The sequence below is a fragment of the Fundulus heteroclitus genome, chromosome 15, assembly GCF_011125445.2.
Source record: "Fundulus heteroclitus isolate FHET01 chromosome 15, MU-UCD_Fhet_4.1, whole genome shotgun sequence".
Classification (NCBI taxonomy): Eukaryota; Metazoa; Chordata; class Actinopteri; order Cyprinodontiformes; family Fundulidae; genus Fundulus; species Fundulus heteroclitus.
Genome location: NC_046375.1, coordinates 13,937,473 through 13,960,726, shown reverse-complemented (window position 1 = coordinate 13,960,726; position 23,254 = coordinate 13,937,473). Strand labels below are relative to the sequence as shown.

Here is a 23,254-nt window from a genome sequence, read left to right as displayed (position 1 = left end):
TGTAGGTCACAAAATTTTATTTTGGTCTCATCATAACAAAAAAGCTTCTTCTGCATACTTGTGTCCTGTAATAACTTTATTTATTTTTTTAACTTTGTTTCAGCAATGACTTCTTGTCTCATCCATCAACATTCACCCAAGCTGTGGACCACTAGTTCCAGGGGTATATTTATAGCTTGCTTTTGTGAATAAAAACTTGTTTACATGGAAAAGCTGTATTAACACTGAGATCAAATTACACACAGATGAGCTCCTTGTCGTCTGATGTCTGAAAGCAGTTGAAGGATTTTATTTAGGAATATCAGAGTAAAGAAAGTTAAATACAAATACACCAAAACTACAACAACAAAAAAATAAATTTCAGAGTCCGCTTATAATTTACTGTTTCGGTGTTTTACAGAACCCCCCTCCCCAATGTATTAAAATATGATGTTTGTGGTTGTAATGTGACAAAATGGCAAAACAAAAACAAGGAGTATGAACTCTTTTGTAAGGCATGGTATAATTAAATAAAGCATCAAACAAATGGTTTTTCATTCTTGGTTGGTGCGATAGGCGAGGGTGGGATGGGTTTACATATTAGACCACACCTCCGGCTCTCTGATGGTGTCTCGGCAGGTTCCCAACAAATAAATGACTGTCCCATCCTCCGGCGAGCTTGAAAAACCTTCTGCGGTCTCTGCCAGCACCTCTCAGGTAGGCTATCAGCTCTCTGTCCAGCTCCGGCTCTGTGACTGCACTGATGCAGACACTTTTAATTCATTATGAAGCATCATATTCTTGATTGTATTTTTTCCCTTTTTAAGCTTTCAAGCATGAGTCTGAGTCTTTGGAGCAAAGGTATGTATTCTTCCAGCGACCTCTGCCTGGACCGCTGCACTGCAGAGCGTCTACCCATCAATCACCCCGACTCCCCATCATCAGATTTAGTTGTGTCGGGCGATTTTTACACCTCGCACAAGGATGGCAACCGCATTCAAGGACTGATCCACAGGACTGAAAACACTCTTTCGGGTTTGTCGTGTTCCAGCCCGATGGAGTATAATCTGATCAGAGGAAGCGCAAGGGCACCGCTGTCTCCTCCTTCTTATGGTCGTCAGGACTGGAGTCTCAACAGTGGCCATCAAGCCAAGCGTGCCAGAGTTGAAAACATCATCAAAGGTATAACCTGTACAGATGTGATGTCAGATCAGAGTGAAGAGACTGGCGGTATGCAGAGAGAAGAAGGGGCTGAAGGGCTGGCTTTGCATCAGAAACACATGGAAACAAGGGAACCCGAAAGCCATCAGCACCTCAGAGGGTTTAGGGCGAAGTTCAATCCCCTCTGTGAGGATGAGAGGTTTCCCAGATGGCGCATTTCTTTTGAAGCGTCTACAGATGAGGCACTTTCTAAATCCTGCGGCGAATCTGAAAGCAGTCCAGGGAAAAAGGGGGGGAAGCCGGACCACTTCAACTCCAAACCGGGTCGGGTAAAGCTGATGGCGGATGTTTTAAAGTACGAGCTGACCCAAGCTGTGAGCAGGAGTGTGGACTCTATTTTCAAAAGCATGCCACTTATACAGACCGCAGCTGAGACGGAGAACTCCGAAAGCGGCCCAGCTCCTCAGTCGGCAGTACGTACGGAGAATAAATCAAGATGCGGTGCAGCAGCGATTCAGTTCCCTGATGTCCAAACAGAAGCCATGTCACTGGTAGTCCAAAAGCCTGAACTGGAACGGCCTCCGAACTTCCTCCTCCCGTCTTCATCAGCGGCTCCCCTCATCCCAAATCCTCCCGTCTTCTTCAGCCGCGAGCCTGAACGAGCGTCGGAGCGAAACAACAGCACAGACCGCGAATGCCACGCTTTTAGATGTCTGCAGGACGGCTGCTCCGAAGGTGGCGAGCCAAGGTCGGACACGTGCTGGAATCTGGTCAAAGTGAAATCAAAGGTCAACTCCCGACCTTTGAGGAGCCCTCACACGCACGGCATGCCGGTGGATCAGGTGATTCTGGAAAGCCTGCATCTCCCACATGTGAAGCTGGAGCCGGACAGCTTGGAGAAAAACAACCTGTACATGTTGAACGTATCCTTCAAAAGCTCCCCGAGTCATCTAGATCTTTTATGGTCTTGATGGCTTACCTTTAAAAATGCTCCTTATGATTTAATAGTGTAAAGAAAACCAGATCCGGTCTCTTCAGGCACAATGACTTAAGAGAAGCAGTTAAATCTTGATTCAGATGTGTGGATTTTTTCCTCAACACTGATGTATTTCAGGAGTGTCTGACAACAAACCACCTGAAGAAGGCAAAGCTCATGTTCTTCTACACTCGCTATCCGAGCTCAGTGGTCCTCAGGATGTGCTTCCATGACGTGCAGGTGAGGAAAAACCTTATAACCTCTGCACACACTGTCTATGTACGGTTTCATTTCAAAATATATATATAAAAAATTATTGCAGAAAAATTGAAAAATCCAAAGAGAAACTTAATTTTAAACATCTTTCAAATCTAACCCCATTAAAAACCGTTACATGTAGTATTTGCAAAACACTCTGGATTAAAAGAAAAGACAACAACACAGAAAATGTTTCAACACTTTATTTCTGCTACACTTTTACACCTAGAAATCGCACCGTCAAACATGTTCACGTCCATACTTCCAGTTACAGGTGAATATATTTCGTCACCTTACTTACCCGGGGAGTGTGTGTCGTTCACAGTTCACGCGCTGCATCACCTCCCAGCTCATCAAGTGGTTCAGCAACTTCCGGGAGTTTTACTACATCCAGATGGAGAAGTTTGCCCGCAGCGCTCTCCTTCAGGGGGCGGTGGACGTCAGGGATCTGACTGTGGGCAGAGAATCAGAACTTTTCAGAGCTCTCAACATGCACTACAACAAAGCCAACGACTTCCAGGTGAGGAGGAACGTGTGACCCTCAAAGCCAAAAAAAAAAGGGATATTTCCACAAAAAATGGATTTCTAATCTGATAAAGTAGCGTGCCTCTTTTTTTTTCCTAATCAGAATACTTTAACCATTTCATTTTAATATCCAACTGTATTAGTAGTTTCAAGATGAAGTTTTTTTTAGTATTTGGTCTCCAATAGGATTCACCAAAGCCTCAGTTGTAAACATTAAATATCTTTATTTATATGATGTCTTGGCAGATGTCAGCTTCCTCCATAGTTTTCAGCCTATTAAGTAAACTAATCTAACATTTTTTGAATGGAGAATTGATTCCCCTGGTAAATCACAACAGTATTCTAAAGACTGAAACACAGACAGTAGAAATTACATGGAGAAACACAGAAACCAGCATCTTTCGACTTGAATCATTTTACAAAGAAGTCATTATGAGGATTGTTATCAGAGTTTTGTTATGCTGCCATTAGATGGGCCAATGGACCTGGTATTGTATCCGTTATAACCTGACCAGGACAAGTTGTCAGTCCGGCCAGTCATTGTCGTCAGGATGCTCACACACGGGTTTTTAACACCTTCACTAAACAGAAGAAGTCTAAAAGACCATTTGACAAAATAATTCTAGTAATATTCAATTAACATTTTAACTCAACATCTTACAACTATTATGATTATTTAGAAAGGCATGTTTTTTATAGGACGTTTATAAATTATATGGTATTCTTCTCTAAGATTAATCAAAGCCACAATTATATATTTAAAAATGTTATGACAAACCTGCCTATTTTATGCTGGTGAAGATTCTCAGTCATCCAGGTCATTATCATTCCAAAAAGAGTAAAAAACACAGCAACTGGACTTGTTTTCCGTAGTTTGAAGACGTTTCGCTTGCTATCCAGGAAGCTTTCTCAATTCAAAAAGTCTGCTGGCTTAATGGCTTTAACAACCGCCCATTACTAAGGGGTGGTCCTGTTTCTGTTGAATTTGCATGTTATCCAAGCCATTACAAGGCAATTGTTGGGCAGTAGTATAAAGCTTGACACTCCACATTACTCCAGACTTTTTGAATTGAAAAAGCTTCGTGGATAGGAAGCAAAACGTCTTCAAACTACGGAAAACAAGTCCAGTTGCTTTGTTTTTTTACTCTTTTTGGAATGACCTGCCAATTTTACTATAAAAAAAGTGCTACTAGCAATGTACGATTCATGTACAATATAGATTTCCTCATAAATCTAAAAGTTGGTTCAACAATTACACAAAGCAATGACTCCACATTTACTTCTAATGCCTTACATGCCCTCAGTATAAAGCTAAAGGCTTTGAATGATGTGTACATTTCCACACACATCACCTTAAAGCTCCTTCTGCATAAGCCGGCTCTGTTTAGATTCAAATCCCTGTTAGAGGCATTTAAAAGGTAAATAACAAATATTAACCAAGTATGGAACACCTTACAAGACAAGTGTGAAGGATAAGGATAGTCAAAGGTTTATGTTTATTTTTCTTGCACCATTCATGTCCCGTTGATGGCTAATTGTACCATTATTGGCCAATTTGATCAAACTTGGTAAAATGGTGCACACAGATCAGGGCAGAGGGCAGAGAGACTAACCAGTCAGAGCAGCTTGTATTTAAACAGCAAAGTGTTTATTTCTGACTTAACTTAGTTAAAGGTTTCCTTCATTATAAGAATTTATCAAATACGATGTAGCATTGGTATTGGAGTCTGGCTTATGATCTTTTATTTATGCCTGGGCATGCATAAAACTCTCCATGCTGTATTTAAGAGGAGAGCAATTATTTAAGGCAATGTTCTTTAAACATCTTTAAATAGGTCGTTATGTGTAAACAGTAGCAGTTCTTGCATACACGGTGACCTGTGTGTGTGCGTGTGTGTGTGTGTGGGGGGGGGGCTTTTTTCATTCCCCACACAAAAAAAGGCACCCACTGCTCTGAAGCACCCTATCCTGCAGAAACAAAGGTCAACTGTAAACAAGTACCAGCATTTATGAAATTTACATAATTATTTTTATTCACTACAAGTTATTACTGTACTAAAATAGATTAAAATATATTTAAAACACCTACAGAGAACAGTCAGGGCTCTGTGATAAATCAATTTGAATTTGCAATTCTTTGAGAAAACATTTTTGGAAAATCAAGGTTTTATTTTGTCAATGCACTCATCGGGCTCCCATGAAGAGAACAAGCAATGTCGTTCTCTTCCTATATGTTTAGGAAAATATATTGTTAAAATATTATAAAGACAATTTTTTTAACCATAATACAATATACTTTAATTTACTCTTACTTATTTTATGATAGTTTGAAGTTACACAAGTGAAGCCTGTTGTTAGCACATTGTGTAATACCACTAGCAGCCAACATTTAGTTATATTTTTATTGTTTACAATGACAGAGCCGCCATCTTGTTTTACAAGCCTGTTTTGCAGTTTGTATTTAGTTGCACTTTGTATTCAGATCAACTCCCAGATGACATGCTTGTCATAAAAGAAAGTTTCACAAAAAGATTTCTTTTTGTGAAACAAAAAGGAGGAAACAAAATCGATTAATTGGATTTGGCATAATAAAATCTGATTTTTTGTTTTTAACCTATTTCGCTCAGAACAGTCCTTGTGAGGTTTGTTACTTTAGATCTTTAGAAGTAGTGCTCAAAAACAGTGAAACTGGCCTTTTACTTTAGAGCCAAATCTGCAAACCAGACCAGAATCTGCAGCGTACAGCCACATTGTACAATGAGCAGAACACGTGGGGGGACACCCAATCCCTGTTGGACAGACATTAAAATTCACAACAGGACATTAGTTTGGGGTGTAACTGGTCATTTTCCTGATGGGAAAAGCTTGGCAGTTAAATTCCTTCATGAATATCCAGCCTTTTGTGTTACAACACAACAATCTATAAAGGGAGGCTCAGGCAGCTGATAACTGAGTTGAGTCATAGACACAATAGAGAAAACTTTAATTTCTTTCAACAACAATCTTTTGTGGAACAAAAATTGTTGCATCATGGTACCATCATACATTTAATCTCACAATAGTCTTTAGTGTCATTATGCATACACAGGATATATAATGACAAAATTAAATCTGGGACACCACAGCACTAAAGAGTAAGAACAGTAATAAGAAATTTGTTTCAACTGGATCAGAATTGAAACAGTACAGTGCAGTAACTAAAGCAAGCTATTTAAAGTGGAGTGCTGGCTTTGACGGGTCTAGGGAAGAAGCAGAGTCTGTTAGTCCGTGTTCTGATGGTTCTGTACCGCTTTCCTGAAGGCAGTGACATAAAAACAGGCTGTGGAGAAGTTGGGAGGGGTCCTGGCTCTTTTTTGAACTGTACCGATGTATTTAAAGAGCCCAGATCAAGGAGAGGACATCCCACAATCCCCTGAGCTATTTTGACCACCTGGTTCACAAGCACTTTAGAGGACAGGTCTGCCGTTTTCAGCTTCCTGGGAATAACGAGCCTCTGTTCAGCCTTCTTCACCAAAGCCTAGGTGTTCTGGGTCCAGTAAAGGTCAGAAGATCAGACCCAGGAACTGGATGTTATTAGCACGCATCACTGCAGCTCCGTGTATCAGGAGCGGGATGTGTTATGTCCTCCTGAAATCCACAACTTCCTTGGCTTTGCTAGTGTTGATGACAGTTATTGTCTGAACACAACTGGAACCGGCTCTGGATCGCCTCTCTGTATCAATTCTCATTGTCTGTGATGAAACCCGTGAACTTCAAAAGCAGATTTGAGTGGATAGCAAAGCAATAGTGTCTGAGCACACAGCCCTGAGGCATCCCTGGGTTAGGAGCAGAGAGGATGTGCGCTTCCCTATTCTCACCACTTGGAGCCTGTTGGTGAGAAAGGCTCTGATCCAAGAACACGTATAGGGAGACAGGTTGAGGTTCAGAAGCCTCAGTAGCAGCCTGTCCAGGATTACAGTGTTGAAGGCTGAACTGAAGTCGACAAACTGCATCCTAGGATAGGATTGACAGGGCTGTGTGAAGAGTTAGTGATACTGTATCTTCGCCTTGCAAGTGAACTGCAGAGCATCCAGACCCACAGGGACAGCATCGTTGATTTATTTGTAGAAACACTTCGGGGCAACAGGGAGTGATCATTGTGGCAGGTTCTGGCCGATTTCTTTTTGAGTAGTGGAACGGAGGTGGAGGATGGAATACTTTCAGAAAAACTCCAGCCGGTCCTCACATGTCTTCAAAGTCTAGCGCCGACACCCTGTCTGGTCCTGCAGCTCTGTTGGCATTGATCCTTTTTAAAGGTGGCACACACCAGGTGGTGCTGCAGGATGAGAGGCTGATGTTGCTCCTCTTGCTGCGGTAGGTGAAAAGTGTCTGACCATTTCAGGAATGACAAGTGAAGTGTTTTGTGAGAAACGTTGGTATGAAAAGAACTGATACACTAAAACGTTTTACAACCTTTTTTTTTAAACTTACTAGAGCTGCAATTAATTTAACTTAGTGTATTTCTATGTACTGAAGTGGAGGCATTCACACCGCCAATGGTCCAGTAGCCACAGCTCATCACTTGTGCACAGTTGTCTGACTGGAGTTAGTTCAAACGGCAAATGTCAACTTACCTTTTTGTTTTGGCACTGCTCTAATCTTTAGCAGAAAAACTAAAATCAGTTTCAAACTGAAGATGTTATGAGTTTTATCTACCATGACTAGATCATTCCAGGCCATAATCATTTGAATGAATCTTAACTATCCTTTTAAGGCAACTTTTAAATATATATCTTGTCCTACATGGCAGATTGCTTTATGAGCATCAACTTTCCCTCTCCTTTTAACATATCTCCCACTAATAACTTTGAAAACATTTCAGAGGCTTTTAAAATGTGCATCCAAATAACCCAATTTACATGAAAAACATGAATTCTGCAGAATATGGAGTTAACTTGTAAAAAATGTATTTTGGAATATTATATTTATGCTATTTAAGTAAGAAGCATGTGCAAACATGCTATAAAAATGTATACCAATGAATGGATATGAGCACTACTGCATTTAAAGATTTAGATACCAGGCCTACATATTGGCCTGATCCATTTTTACAAAGCAGAAAAGTAGACTTAAACATTTTTAAAGCACTATTCTAATAAATTAGCAGACACTGAATTAATTTAACATAATAATGTAGGTTGTTATCAATCATCAAATGCATTTGCCTTAGTGCAAACCTGGCATGTACAAACAAAGAAAATTATTCAAACAGCATTATTTATGAACACAGTGTAACAAGCATGGCATGTTAATTTGTTTATGCATACATTTCATAAACAAAAAAACCTTGGGAGTTTAGAGGAAGAAAAATCCAGCAAATATTTCACAAATAAGTTAATTTGCTGAAATAATTACAGACGTTATAAAACAAGTTATAAACCAACCACAAACAAAACCTCCCACAAATCAACAATGTTTAGTAATAGGAATTGGTGTTTTTATGATCAATTAGGATTTCAACCGTTATAAATAAAGAAATATAAAAAGCATTGAGTCATCCTATTCTCATATCTGGTCTGATTTTTTGGAAAGAAACCAAAAGCACCAAACACGGATTATTTAAAACAGAACTATTTTGGACATGAGACCAGCATAATGGTTACACTGTGATGGTAGTGGGAACCCACACCAAGTATTAACGTTTACTTGAGATGATGTTCATCAGAAATGTATTATAAATGTGCCCTCCATAAAGCATGAGCAGATTTTATGATAGATCTATTTCATGCCATTTCCTCTCATCTTGCAAACATTTTTAAGCTGTATGAAAAAATTATTTACATACCTTCCTTTATAATTTGTTGGACCTGAAGTTTAGAGGATTTAACAACTGGGTGCACTTTGCATGCAGGACTCATAGACATTTTGCACATAATTTCAATTCAATATATTTGAGAACAAAAATGTGCAAAAAACAAAAAAACAGCAAACCGTGGGCTTTTGTTCATTAGATCTAAGATTAACTTGATTTAGTTAATCTTAGCTGGTTTGTTCTGAGCATATATATCACTTCACTAGGTCTTGATAGGCATATATATCACTTCACTAGGTCTTGACATGTTACTTACCTTGATGTAAAGTACCATACTGTAATTAAGAGGGTTATGGTAATTACTGTGTTTTAATGCCACCCACTGAGCAAAGAAAACTTTGAAACAAACGATTCTTGCATGTATTCTCAGGTTCCTGACAGATTCCTTGAAGTGGCTGAGATTACGCTGAGAGAGTTTTACGTTGCAATTTCAATGGGCAAAGATCGTGATCCATCCTGGAAGAAGACAATCTACAAGGTGATCTGCAAGCTGGACAGTGACGTTCCACCTGAATTTAAAAGGCATCACTTTGGATGAAAACCAGCCAGAATACATCTTGTGGACTTACTAAGTGATTTATGGTTTAAATAAGGCAAACATGTGTATTAAGTAATACACATGTCAGAAAATCTATATACTAGAGGCCAAGTAAATGATTGATTATGTAGCTTCAACTATCCTATACTCAACAAAAGCTGTTGAAGCTACATCTGTGAGTAGTCATAAATGTTTGGCGTATTAAAAATAAATATTTAATCTCATTTAACGTGTTCCTGGTGGAGTGCTTTAAGTCAGAAAAAAACAACACACGTTTGTGAAGTAAATGAACACAGAACAAAGTCCACACCAGAGAGAAAATATATTTAATATGTAACAGAACATTAAAATAAACTAATAAAATAACTTAAAATACACATTTTGAAAACCCAAACAGTAGATTATTTGTTTTACAATGTTAAATATAGCACCATTACTTTCCATACTTACCATATTCTCATCGTATTTAATTCAGTCGATCCTCAGGAAAAATGTCTTCATCCTTGTCCTTGGGTTGGTAACTCTTGCTTTGGCTCCAGGGAATCCAGATTGAGTGATGATAATCCAGATTAAATTCCAGATTTGGGAAAATCCTACTTTGGCTTTCCTTCAGTATTCCAAGAGTTTAAACATGGAAAAATAATTTAAAATGCAAGTGTCTTTTTCCGGCACATGTTAAACTATATCCAGTAAAAGGTGTTGCGACCCCTGCTGAAAGCAAAAGGGTCCTCCTCTTTACACCATTACAGAGAACTAAAGGACCTGACATTTCTTCAGTTTAGTCTTAAAGCCACATCTCAATAAATTACAGCATTACCAAATATACCAAGTATATAATAACTATATAATAGGTATATAGTAGGTGTCAGTATTTTAGTAAGAGAATTGTTAAAACCTACACAATCATGGGGAAACAATGCGGACTTGGCAGTTATCCAGCATGTAGTCAGTATGCTGATTGTTCAGACTATCAAAGCATATTAACGGAAATCCCAGCAGAATGAAAAAGTGGGGTAGAATAAAACTGCACAAGCAAGAAGGGAATCCCCAGTCTTTAGGAGATTGTGAAGCACAGCCAATTCAAGAGATTTAGGGGTTGGGGGTGGAGAGATTTAAGAGATGTAGACAGAGGCTAGAGTCGGTTCTTTAAGAACCAAAACAGTCTTTGTATTAAGCCAATCCTGAACAATACAAAACATCAGAAGAGTCTTACCTGGGCTAAGGAGAAAAAGACTGGACTGTTGCTTAGTGGTCTAACGTCTTTTTTCCAGATAAAATTTAATGTTGCACAGCATCGAGATATCAAGCTCCCAGAATCTGGAGGAAGAGAAGGTAGGCAGACAATTCAGGCTGCTTGAAGGCCAGTGTGAAATTTCCATAGTGTATGACGATTTGGGGAGCCATGTCATCTGCTGGTGCTGGTCCACGGTGTTTTATGAAGTCCAAAGTCAGAGCAGCCATCTAACAGGAAATGTTAGGTCCCCTCTTGGTTGTTTCGGCTGACGAGTCTTAAGAAGATTGGGATTTCACTTTCCAGCAGGACTTGACACCTGCCCTCACTGCTAAAGATATAAATACCTGGTTTGATGACCATGGTTTCCCTGTGCATGATTGGCCAACCACCAGGCTAAACCTCGTAGAGTCTGGAGCCACTGACTGCTCGCCTCCATGCCACACAACTGTGATAAAGTAATCCATGGAAAACAGCCTAGACCAAGTATCAAGTCTATATGCTGTAAATTAGTTGGGTATACCTTTGGGTAAACCAACATTTGTGCAATAAAAATAAAAATTTTATTGGTCTCATGTAACATTTTTATCTTGCTGCATTTTTGGTCTCTATTTGTTGTATGCTACAAACAAAAATATATAAGTCCATCTATATGGAATCTATGAATTTAAATTTCTGAACTGAATTACAAAAAGTAAATTTATCAACTTTTAAGCCAATATTAACACAGGAAAAGACTGTAAATACCAATCTGTGTAGATCAATGTTCACTGCAATATGACCACAAACGTACAAAAATACAGTATCTCAGGGCTCAATCATGACATCTTAGATTTTAACATGACATGTTGACATTTCTCTTGTGATTCTTTCACTGTGCCGAAAAGGCACATTAGTCCAACAAGGTGCTATAAAATTGTAAAGATTGTCTAATGAAGGACCTGGAGCTTAATTAAAAACTGTGGAAACCATAATTTTTAAGTCAGTTGTCTATACTTAAAAGTTTTAGAATAACTGCAAGATATAAAGTGTCTTTATATAAAAAGATATAAAGACACAAAAGACCTGGATCTGAGCAAAGAGAACACATTAGCAGCAGGCGCTAAATGTGCTTCTTAATGCAGACACATAATGCAGACAATAATTTTCCAATGGTAAAAGGCAAATGTGTGTCCACGAGCACAATTCTATATAGTGCAAAATATCCATCTCTGTAGTCAATAAAAATATGGGTTTAACAGGCAAAATTATCTCTGTGACTACAATTATCACAATAAGCCAGAGATAAAAACCTTCTAAATAATCCAAAATATACTGCTCAAAAAAAAAATAAAGGGAGCACTTAAACAACACAATGTAACTCCAAGTCAATCACACTTGTGTGAAATCAAACTGTCTACTTCAGAAGCGACACTGACTGACAATTTCACACGCTGTTGTGCAAATGGAATAGACAACAGGTGGAAACTATGGGCATTTAGCAAGACACCCCCAACAAAGGAGGGGTTCTGCAGGTGGTGACCACAGACCACTTTTCAGCTCCTATGCTTTATGGCTTATGTTTTGGTCACTTTTGAATACTGGCGGTGCTTTCACTCTAGTGGTAGCACGAGACGGAGTCTACAACCCCACACAAGTGGCTCAGGTAGTGCAGCTCATCCAGGATGGCACATCAATAATAGCCGTGGCAAGGTTTGCTGTGTCTGTCAGCATAGTGTCAAGAGCATGGAGACGCTACCAGGAGATGGACCAGTATATCAGGAGAGATGGAGGAGGCTGTAGGAGGGCAACAACACAGCAGCAGGACCACTACCTCCTCCTGTGTGCAAGGAGGAACAGGAGGAGCACTGCCAGAATGTTCTGCTGCCTGCAACATCCTCCAGCATCACCAGTTTGGCAGGGGGTCAGTAATGGTGTGGGGTGGCATTTCTTTGGGGAGCTGCACAGACCTCCATGTGCCCACCAGAGGTAGTCTGACTGCCATTAGGTACAGAGATGAGACCCTCAGACCCACTGTGAGACCATATGTGGTGCGGTTGGCCCTGGGTTCCTCCTAATGCAAGACAATGCTAGACCTCATGTGGCTGGAGTGTGTGAGCAGTTCCTGCAAGATTAAGACATTGATGGCATTGACTGGCCCACTCGTTCCCCAGACATAAATCCAATTGAGCACATCTGGGACATCATGTCTTGCTCCATCCGACAATGCCACATTGCACCACAGACTGTCCAGGAGTTGGCGGATGCATTAGTCTAGGAGATCCCTCAGCAGACCATTCGCCAACTCATCAGGAGTATGTCTAGGCATTGTAGGGAGGTTATACAGGCACGTGGAGGCCACACACGCTACTGAGCCTCATTTTGACTTGTTTTAAGGACATTACATCAAAGTTGGATCCACCTATAGAGTGTTTTTCCACTTTAATTTTGAGTGTGGCTCCAAACCCAGACCTCCATGGGTTAATACATTTGATTTCGATTGATAATTTTTGATTTTGCTGTCAGCACATTCAACTATGTAAAGAACAAAGCATTTAATAAGAATATTTAATTCAGAGGATGAATAATGTGTTATTTAATATTTTTGAGCAGTATATATAAAAACTACAACTAATTTTGCACATAAATCGTGCAGGCTAATGCACAAAACTGATCAGTTGTATGCTTCTTTTTTTTTTTCTTCCAAATTGTGATTGGTAACATTAGAAAACAGATGAAAATACATGTTTTTAAAGGTCAACTTTAAACACCACACATTTTCCTACTGAAAATATATCTAAAATATTTACACAGTGCCTTCAAAAATGATTTCCCCCATTTACTGATTTCTTGTTTTTGTCACACTTGAGTTTTTTTTTAAACAAGTTTTAGTATCAGGTGGACATAACCAGTGTGTGTGTGTATTTGTGTGTGAAAGAGAGACACACGCACACACACAAAAACACACACACACAACACAAATCAAGGCATTTTTCTTTGCCACAAACACACCTTTGATTAGTGACAGTAATAGCAACTGACAGGTTATGGCATGGCCTAGTCAAAGTGTGGCTCAAAAACACTTTCTGTATTTACTCAGGTTATTGTTATTTGACGTAAATTTGTGTGATTTTAAACACTTAAGTGTGACAAAAAAAAAAAGCAAAAGCAGAAGAAATGGGAAAGAATTGGCGTGGTACTGTCTCACTATGTGAGAAATAAGTCGGCAACAGGTTATTGAAAGGTATTAGCTCCTTTTTACTTTCATATCCAAACCGCCAACTTGTGACATGTGCAGCCAATGAGACGCTCAAAATCTTAGAGTAGCACATACAGAAAATAGGACTTAAACCATCATCTCTATTTCTATGCCCACTCTATAATAGAGGAGTCACTTTGTGTGTGTGTGTATTATATATATATATATATATATATATATATATATATATATATATATATATATATATACATATATATATATATATATATATATATATACACACACACACACAAATATTTAACAGAGAAGCTGTAAGCACAACATTTTCAACACTGCTTTAGCAATAAACTGAACAAATGTCACGGCAAATATACAGCAACATACACCGGTTTACCCCGGATGTTATGAAACCCCAATGACAAATCTTAATAAAAGTTTATGTTGTGAACATTTTATTTTTTTCTACAACACATTGACTCAAACATCGCTACAGGTATACAGTACATGAAGTCAAAAGAGTATAAAACAGGAGAAAAAACTAAAAGTTGCCTGAATACTTAAGCAGAATAAGCACAGATTATCAACTACAAATTATCCAGCAGGGAAAAATGTGTTTTTCTTTAATAATTATTAGTGAACTGACAAATAGGACTGACAGCTGTTGGGAATAACGCTTTGAGTGTTTCACCACCAAGAAGCTGGAGCATGTTCACATTCAGGGCACCTGTGGAAAGCAAAAAAATGTAATTTAGTCCCAAATTTCTTTATATTAACAACACAGGAAAGGTTAATATCTTTTTTTTTACTACAACAGGAAATCTTTCACTCCAACAAATGTAAAATTGTTTAAATGTGTGAGACTTTCACAGCTTTACAACAGCTAACATTACCAATCTCCCCATCAAGCAAACAACTATAAGCAAGAAGAAAGAGCAATTTATACAAATATAAGTTTGGTAAACCATAATAGGACCAAACATTTCATCATTTTTTGACAGCCAGATCTTCAATGATGTCAAAAAGTTAAGAAATTTGGAAAAGCAGCAGTGAGAACTATTGTAAAACAAGCGTTTCTCCTTAGTCACAATGCACCAAAAAGCATTTGATTTCATTAAAAACTGGCTATTGCCGTATATGGATGGAGGACTATGGGTGTTAATTATATTATAATTTTCTAATAAACCTAAACTGGTGGGGCAGCTTCATCCAAAACAGGCATTCAAGACAACTACGGTCTTTGAATTGGGGATTTGAATACTGCAACCCACTTTACAAGATACCCTGACTGAGGATAAGTATTGCATTAAAGCAGACTTCAAGTAAACTCCATAGAAAACATCAATCATCAATCAAGTTCAAGACATTCATTCAGTAAAAAACAAAATGGCCTTTAGGCACCATTAAAATAAAATAAAAAGAAATCATACAAACCTTTAAGTAAACCCAAATAAGGAATCGGATTATCTTCTTAAAAATACTTTGTACGGTTGAGAGCTCTTTGTGCGAACTGGCCGCTCTCATCTGTTATTTTTTCCCAGTCCGTTTGACCCACTACAAAACCGATAGCACGCTTTCGATCTGCATCCTTCTGCTCTTCAAGATCAGCCCATCGGACCTTAACATAAGAGAAAACAACCATGATGTCCCATTATGAGCATGAAATAGATGTAGGAGGATTAAAACCACATGTTCCTAATTGACAGCTTTGCGTGGGAGTAACTAAATTTACCCGTTTCTTTCCTGGTGCAGATGTGCGTGTGGCATAGTCGTCTGGCAGCTGAAGGTAGTCCTCCAAGCCTGACAAGTGTTCGCTGTCACGCTTCCTCTTCCCACCGCTCACCAGGCCGTCCAACTTGTCTTTATTGAAAGGAAAATTGTTCGGGTCACTGTTGATCTCCCAAATTTTTTCTTTTTTTTTTTACCAACTCTGCTTTAGCAATGCTCTCTAAACATAATGTTCAGCCTAGAGCTTTTATCTACTCAGGGCATTTATTCATGCTTTACAGAAAAAACTTCAGACATCATCCTCCTGCTTTAAATCTCATTGTAATTTCCAGCCACAACACAGAAAACTTCAGAAGCTTTAACTGCAGTAATCATCAACAGGATGAATCTCCTCATTTACTTGCACTGTTAGCTAAACACAATAAAGCCATGATCACGGAAGGACAACACATTCAGTCATAGCAGTCAATCTAATTACATTTTGCATCAGTGCAGACAACATTTGGGAAGGGGGTGGGGGTGCTAAGCAAACTCCATGAATCTTTAACTTGTCTTTAGCATCACTAGGTGGTATTAAGAACTTTCTGTATGACTATCAGTTTGTCTTTTGTACTAGAGGAATTGTGGTTGTGTTTATGCAAAGCTTTCTTAACGTTCTACCAGACCATAACTGAGGCCTGGTCCATAACCGTACATTCTATTGTAGATTTGCTGCCACATTTGGGATTTTTGTTCAGTGGATGGTCAAATTTCAGCCAGGCTTTAGCTGCCAGACAGGCGGACTTATTTCCAGAACACTTTGATACACACAGGAGTTTCTTGGTGAGCTCAAATACCTCACTGTGTCCAGGCATAACAAGTCAAAATTACTATCACTCTAACAGCTTGAGATTTGGTAGATTTGTGCCAATATACTGAGTTTAGTTTGCATCAAATATGGTGCTTTTCTTTTAGGCCACACATCCATACCTTGGATCCGTTTGTCCAAAAGGAAATTCTCCTGGGAGTCGCTTACTTTTTTTCCCCTGATAGCACTTTACCAAACCAAGCTGTGCTTCAATAAACTTCTAGAGAACAGGCTTCCTTCTGGCAATACCTTTAAATAAATTGTACTGACAAGTCAGAGGCAATTTTTTGGTTTTGTGCAACGTATCCAAGTATTACACAGTATGACTTGGGAGTTAATTTGATGCTTCAATTTCTTGTAAGATTAGTGACTATTTTAAATTCTTCAAAAAAACAATCTACCTTTCACCTATAGCATGATAGACCTGTTTTAAAATGGCTTTAAAGCACATTCCAGATTGATTTTAGGAGCACAATATTGGAGTTTTTTGGAGTGCTAAAATAAACGAACCCCAATAATAACCCACCATTCTACCCTTTAATTCTTATGCTGGCCAGCTCAAGTTAAACACACACAGATATTTATGAAATGGAAATGTACTCTATAGAGATATCTGTACTACAGAGGATAATGTTTTCATGATAAAACAAAAATGTAAAAAATCTAATACCTACCAAGTTTGGCCTCTGATGTGTCCATCTCCCATTTGCTTTTTGGAATATAGCCCTATATTAAAAAAACACTGCAATGGTTACATGTCTGGGTGATATAAGGGTGGGAGGAGAGAGGAGAAATCAGGGGAAGGGACTGGCTGAAAAGAGAGGAAAGGAGTTTATAAGAGGTTAAAGGACAAACAAGCAAAACTGGCACTATACAGCATCATTAGATAAAACACTATGTTGCTACCATTGGTGCTGGCATGCAGACAAATATGTTGTTAAATATACGATAAACTGATCCTCAGCTCTGTAATGAAGAATCTGACAAATTAAGGATGTTCTCTACAAAGAACAGCAACATTTTAGTTTGATAAAAGTCCTGTTAATCTCATGAAACATTGGTATGCTATCCAACACGCTTGTGTCGTGTCTTGAGGATGCCGTCTTGCTTCTTTAAGACTTAGACCTTTAACGATTAGCATGAAGCTTGAATAGTGCAAATGTTTATAACTACAATCTTTTCACAATGTGCCAGTTGTATGTTTTAGCTATCTAGCTAAAACTAATATTTCAGTATTTTATTGTTTGAACATCTGTTTTGATGTCTGAAGTTTTTTAGACTGCATAAAATGCTCAAAGGCAAAATGACAAAACAGCCATGTTGAAAAACAGAAAATATAAATTGTGGCCATCAATGTTAAAATGTCTCATGAAATACACTGCACAAAAACAGTTTTAATTTAGCTGGGTCAAGAAAATACTAAAATAAAAGCTATTTGAATTGTTCAATTTTAACTTTTTTGACAGGTTATGTTGGATTATTATGTTTTTCATCTCTATCATTGATTGTTTTAAAAGTCTGATAAAAAAAGTCTGAAGAACAAACAACGTAAAGGACTGTCCTGTTCAGAACAGTGAGTAAATAGGAGTTACTTTTAGATCACCCATTTAAGCCGTTTCACCCATATAGGCCGTTTCTCAGCAGGTGTCTGTTTGCACACAGTGGTGAGATGCCTATAAGGATAGCATAGGATACCAAGGACATCATAGTCAATATTTCCAAGAAGAAAATAATGAAACTAAATATAAAGACTAATCTTTCACATCATTCACATGAAAAAAGAACAACTAAAAGGTTTTGTGATACATTATTCCAACTTTCTTTTTTAAATCAAGTTTCTGGAAAAAAAAAAGGTATGTCCATGTAGCACATACCAACATTTGATTGTTTCTCTCCTGCTCATTTAAACTAACCAGTTGGATTTTATGATTTTGTAAAAATAAACTCGTAGCTTAATAAAATATATTTCTTAAAAAAAAGAAGCTGGTAAAACAGGTATTTACAAACTCTAATATTGAAACCACCTGCAGTGGACTCTTATGAAGCAAAAGAAGGGGTCGAATTTCTTTATCATAAACAAGCTGGGCAGTAAACAAAGCTGCAGTTGCTCCTCAACAAGCTCAAAGGGGACCACTGTTTCACTATCAGTTTTCTGAACTTCTGAGCTCCTACCATCGGTAGGTAAATGGTTATTGAAATGTTTGATTGATTATTTATTAAGCTGTGGGTTTTCGGATGAACCTATATAGGGAGGAAGCTGGCCGGAAATCGCATACAGTTAACATTGTTGTCCAGAGATTTTGTTTTGTATTTTTCCCAAAGCGGATGTGTTTTACTTCGCCAACGTATCTCTCTTCCTGTCTGACTCATGACTTTCTTGTCAAATTGCTGTGTGGTTCCATCTAAGACAGACCAGGGTTCTACATTGGTTGGAACTATGCAGAACCGCCAGTGATCTGCCCAGCCCCATTCACTTCAACCAGACGTAATTGCTACGGGTTCGTACGCTAAGTTTTTCCGTTGGATTGAACGCTAATTCGGATCTGATGTGTCTCGGCCTTAAAGCTCAATACTGAATGTTCATTAGGTCATAATTCTCAATGGTTATATGTTTAAAATACTAATGATAGTATTAATGATATATGTTTAAAAGTTTAATGAATGATGCTTAACAGAGATTTAGTTCAGACAAAATGTGGGTAAGATTTCACATCTATAAAACTCCCCAACTTCAAGGAGAAAGACCTCTTTGTAGTTGGCAAATGCTTGACCAGCCATAACTCCTTGGAGGTTATAATTTGTCTTTACCCACAAGCTGCCAACAGGTTAATTTCTGCTTCTTTTATCAGCCCTGGTTGTTCTGGTCCAGGTGGAAGTAGAAGGTCCAGTGGAGGAGAGGTCCTCAGAACCAAGCTAGCAGAATTATTTTCCCACCCAATAAAGCTCTGTGAGATGCCATTTTAAAATTTTCCACCCGCATTTCAGATGTGCTGTAATCCGTAAACTAATGTTTTGAGCGTGCCATTTTTCCATTATAACCCAGAACCTAACGAAGACCCTCTGATGAGCACAGGAGACCACCACCCCATCCCCATCTGTAAGTGAAATCCAGCTGGCTTTTGTGAGCAACTAACATCGCTCTGAAGGCACTTTCTCCATGTCCTAGATTTTAAAGTGAATACAGGGAGAAACATACCAAGAACCGACATAATCCATAATTGTTTCCATCATTAGTACTTTAACATTTCTTCCCCCATTTCATCATTCTTAATTCTTGATTTCTTAGATCAGGAAAAGATCATGAAACTTCAAAATAAACCATCTATAAATCCACCTCTTGGCATCTTAGAGTCAGATGTTTTTCTTGAGAGTATTCCTTAACAGTGTTAGATATTACATGAAGCTACAGGCTGTGGGAAATGTTGAAAGCAGGTATTGGAAAAGTAACAGATGATCCACAGGCATTCTGGACGCCACAGATGTGGCGTACATAGATATGAACAATAGGAGCGATGAAGGAAAACAGTTATCTCAGGGCAACACGTACACATGGATAAACTTGGACTCTTGTTATTCTACAGTTTGGCAGATAATGCTTGAGTGGTGACCAGTTTCTACTGACAACATGTGAGGGTATACCGCTCTTTGAGGGGCGTGTCTTTGCTGATCTATAAGTAGCCATTGTAACCATCAATCGGGGTTCACCATCCATCATAACTTGTTTAGATTAGAAGTGTTAAAGTATTGTTTCTTTTTCAAGAGTCATTTCCTACTAAAGAAGTTATTCAATGTCTGACTGCTTTTCCTGGGTAAAAGGACAGGGCAAGGCGCAGAGGTGTCCAACTGCCGACAGGGGATGGTCGCCATTAACAACAGTGGGTAGCTGAGAAAAAGAGCAACTGTCCTGTAATGTAAGTCTTCTTTTCTGTAGTTCATCAATAACAGGTAGGTATTGATGGGCATTAATTAAGATTTCTTCAATGCAATCTAAGAACTGCAAAGGAACTGAATCCATTTAAAACAAACTCTGGTTTGATTCACTCCTTAGCATGATTAGTTTATGGTGTGAATGTGATGCGATGCAACTAACAGGTGTTCACTGCAAGCTTGAGTCAAACACCTTCTTGTAGGCAACTATACTTTACTATTTCATAAAGTATTAAATGTCTCAAATGTCTTTTGAAAATCCTATCTGTATACTTCCCATAACTTTGCCTGTAATAGTATCCAGAAAAATATTAAGTGAATTACAATCTCAAAGTTTTCGACTAGCTTGGAACACACCACCTTCTGTACAGTATTTACATTTGTTAAGTCCACCTGAGAAACATTTGAACAACATACACACTGAACCCTCTTGCATTGTTGCACAAGCAAGTCTTGCTTCACTTGGGATTTTTTTCTGTGGGAAAAGAAACTGAACAACTGGAAAAAGTTACAAGGTAATAAACTGACCACAGTAAATAAACTATTGGGGTTAAAAATAACAGTTAAATTTTTATGTAGACTCCTTCAAAAAATATAAATCCTAAAATGTAAGAAACCACCTTACTCTTGAGAAAGGTGTAAATCATACTTAAACAAATTTTGATAAGTGATTTGATGACAGTTGCTACAGCCAACGTCACCCCAAAGGAAACAGAATAATAGAAGTAAAGGGACATATGTAAATTGAAATGCACTGCCTAAAAAATTAATGGAACACTTTTTAATGTAGGTATAATATCAAGTCAATTAAACTTATGGACTCTTAATATGTTCACTTCAGTAGTAGAGAGGGTTGTTACTCAGTTTAACTGTTAATGAAATTAACAACAGGTGCACTAAAGGGGAAATAATGAGATGTGTCTCCCAGCAATGTGTCAAGAGTCTGGAAGAGATTCTAGGAGACGGACAGTTACTCTAGTAGAGCTGGACAGGGCCGATGAATGTCCTTGACCATTGGCAGGACCGGGATCTGCTCTTTTGTGCAAGGACGACCAGTAGTACCAGGGCCCTTACAAAATGACCTTCAGCAGGCCATGGGCATAAATGTCTGATCAAACAATTAGAAACAGACTACCTGAGGGTGGCCTAAGCGCCTGATGTCCTCTAGTAGGCCCTGGGCTCACTGTCCGGCACTGTTGAGCTTGACTGGCATTTACCAGAGAACACCAGAATTGGAAGGTTTAGCATCGATGCCCTGTTACTTCCACAGATAAGAGCAGGTTCACTCCGAGCTCAACAAACAAGATGACAATAGATAAAACCCAGACTCCTCATTGTTCTTGAGGATTTTAACAGCACTAACCTCTCCAATGAACCTCCAAAATACTGACCACATGCTAAATTCCCCAACAGGGATAACAGCACACTGGATCATTGCTACACAGCTTTAAAACACAGATGCCACACTGTCAGCAAGGTTACTTTATGAATTTCTGATCACAGCATGCTTAATCTCATCCCAATTTACAGCTATAAGATCAGCCATCTTACAGTGACAACCTCTACCTATCAGTGTTCACCAGCTCCCTGACTGACTAGCAGCAACAGATGGGACTGGGGAGCACATTCTTGTGCAAAAGAACCATCAGCAACAACACCCCTCATGGGTGTTTTCTCTCTGAACACCAATAACTGTGACAGCGGACGACACCACTGTCACTGGTCTGACACAGCAGAATTACATTTCTGCATAAAGACAGGAGGTGGATCAGCTGGTACACTGGTGCGGTCAGAGCTTAACCCACTCAAGACAATGAAGATGACAGTGGACACTTCCAGAGAACACCCCCTACACTGCTTCCCCTCACCATTCTCAACAAAACTATGTCCGTTCTGAATCACCTCCAGGTACTAGGAAGTAAACTTTCTCGGGACCTGGGATGGACTTTCTCTGGCTTAGCAGAGAACATAGTAGTACTATCCTCCACAGGAAAGGCCGATCATCTTCTACACTGCCATCATTCAGTCTGTCCTATGTTGGTTTATCGCAAGCTACGTTTACATGGACAAAAATCATTAGCATGAATGGCCGATCGGAATAAAAATGCTTCATGTAAACAAGCCAAACGAAATCTGATGATCGAATTAAGATCAATCGAAATAACATTGTATTCCGAATGAGAGGGGTTTATGCCGATTGTTAATCTGATCAAAGTGCATATAAATGTTTGCCAGGCTCAAGTTATTCCGAATGTTGCAAACTGACCCAAGTGCGCATGTACGCCCGATACAAACGTGATGCGTTGCTGCATTGGCGAGTGGCGGTAATATGTCGGGAAGCAAAATTGTTGGGGCTCCTGATACAACCTTTCTGTTCGAAAGATAAAAGAGCTCAAAATAGTTGCTTACTCAGTAACGTTTCAACCATAATTAGAACTTCAAGCCTGGGCACTTGGAACAAAAACTTGTATAATTCTGGTGTGTTTACTATTTCTGTAGTCTAGCAAAGACGGAAGCACTTCCGTGCTTTTTAGGGGAATTTCATAACTGAGCGTGTCAGATAAATTATATTCTGAATAAAGCCAGGCGCATATAAAAGCACAGTATGATCGGATTGATTGTGAGCCCATATAAACAGTACGATCAGATTATTTAATCCTAATAAATTTTAATCCGATCGTGAAATTTTGAGCATGTAAACATAGTTACTGTGTGGTATGGTTCATTCACAAAACAGGACAGGTCTGGATTGCAACAAACAATTAGCTCCGCAGAGGGAATCTTCCAAGTCTAACCTTCCCTCAATCCAGGATTTGTACAGGTCTAGGTTCAGAAAAATGGCAGCTAACATCTCCGCAGTCCCGACACATCCTACACACAACTGGTTTCAGCTTTTACCTTCAGGTCAGCATTAAAGAGGGCTATTTGTTAAAATCAGCTGCCACAGAAACAGTTTCTTGCCTTAGGGTATCAATCTGATGAACACTTCACATTCATCGACTATCCTGATCAAAATCATGCTTATGTACACCAATCC

General features: G+C 38.8%; 2 protein-coding genes across 5 annotated transcripts in view; one reads left to right on the top strand and one right to left on the bottom strand.

The window, feature by feature from the left end:
* The first annotated feature begins 490 nt into the window (after nt 1–490).
* LOC105929490 (prospero homeobox protein 1) lies at nt 491–9,471 on the top strand. The gene is made up of 5 exons (XM_036147599.1): nt 491–696; nt 807–2,063; nt 2,255–2,356; nt 2,700–2,894; nt 9,121–9,471. The coding sequence occupies exons 1-5, from the start codon at nt 634–636 to the stop codon at nt 9,286–9,288; spliced, it is 1,785 nt and encodes a 594-aa protein (XP_036003492.1). The 5' UTR covers nt 491–633; the 3' UTR covers nt 9,289–9,471.
* A 4,676-nt stretch (nt 9,472–14,147) lies between these two features.
* Nucleotides 14,148–23,254, bottom strand: part of ylpm1 (YLP motif containing 1) — a 31,476-nt gene continuing 22,369 nt past the window's right edge. For all 4 annotated transcript variants that reach the window (XM_036147458.1, XM_036147461.1, XM_021318869.2 and 1 more), the window contains 4 exons: nt 16,965–17,016; nt 15,448–15,575; nt 15,150–15,333; nt 14,148–14,442 (listed from right to left, as the gene is read on the bottom strand). In XM_036147458.1, the coding sequence (XP_036003351.1) occupies nt 15,187–15,333; nt 15,448–15,575; nt 16,965–17,016 (327 nt within the window). In that variant the 3' untranslated portion in view covers nt 14,148–14,442; nt 15,150–15,186. The remainder of the gene's footprint in view (nt 14,443–15,149; nt 15,334–15,447; nt 15,576–16,964; nt 17,017–23,254) is intronic.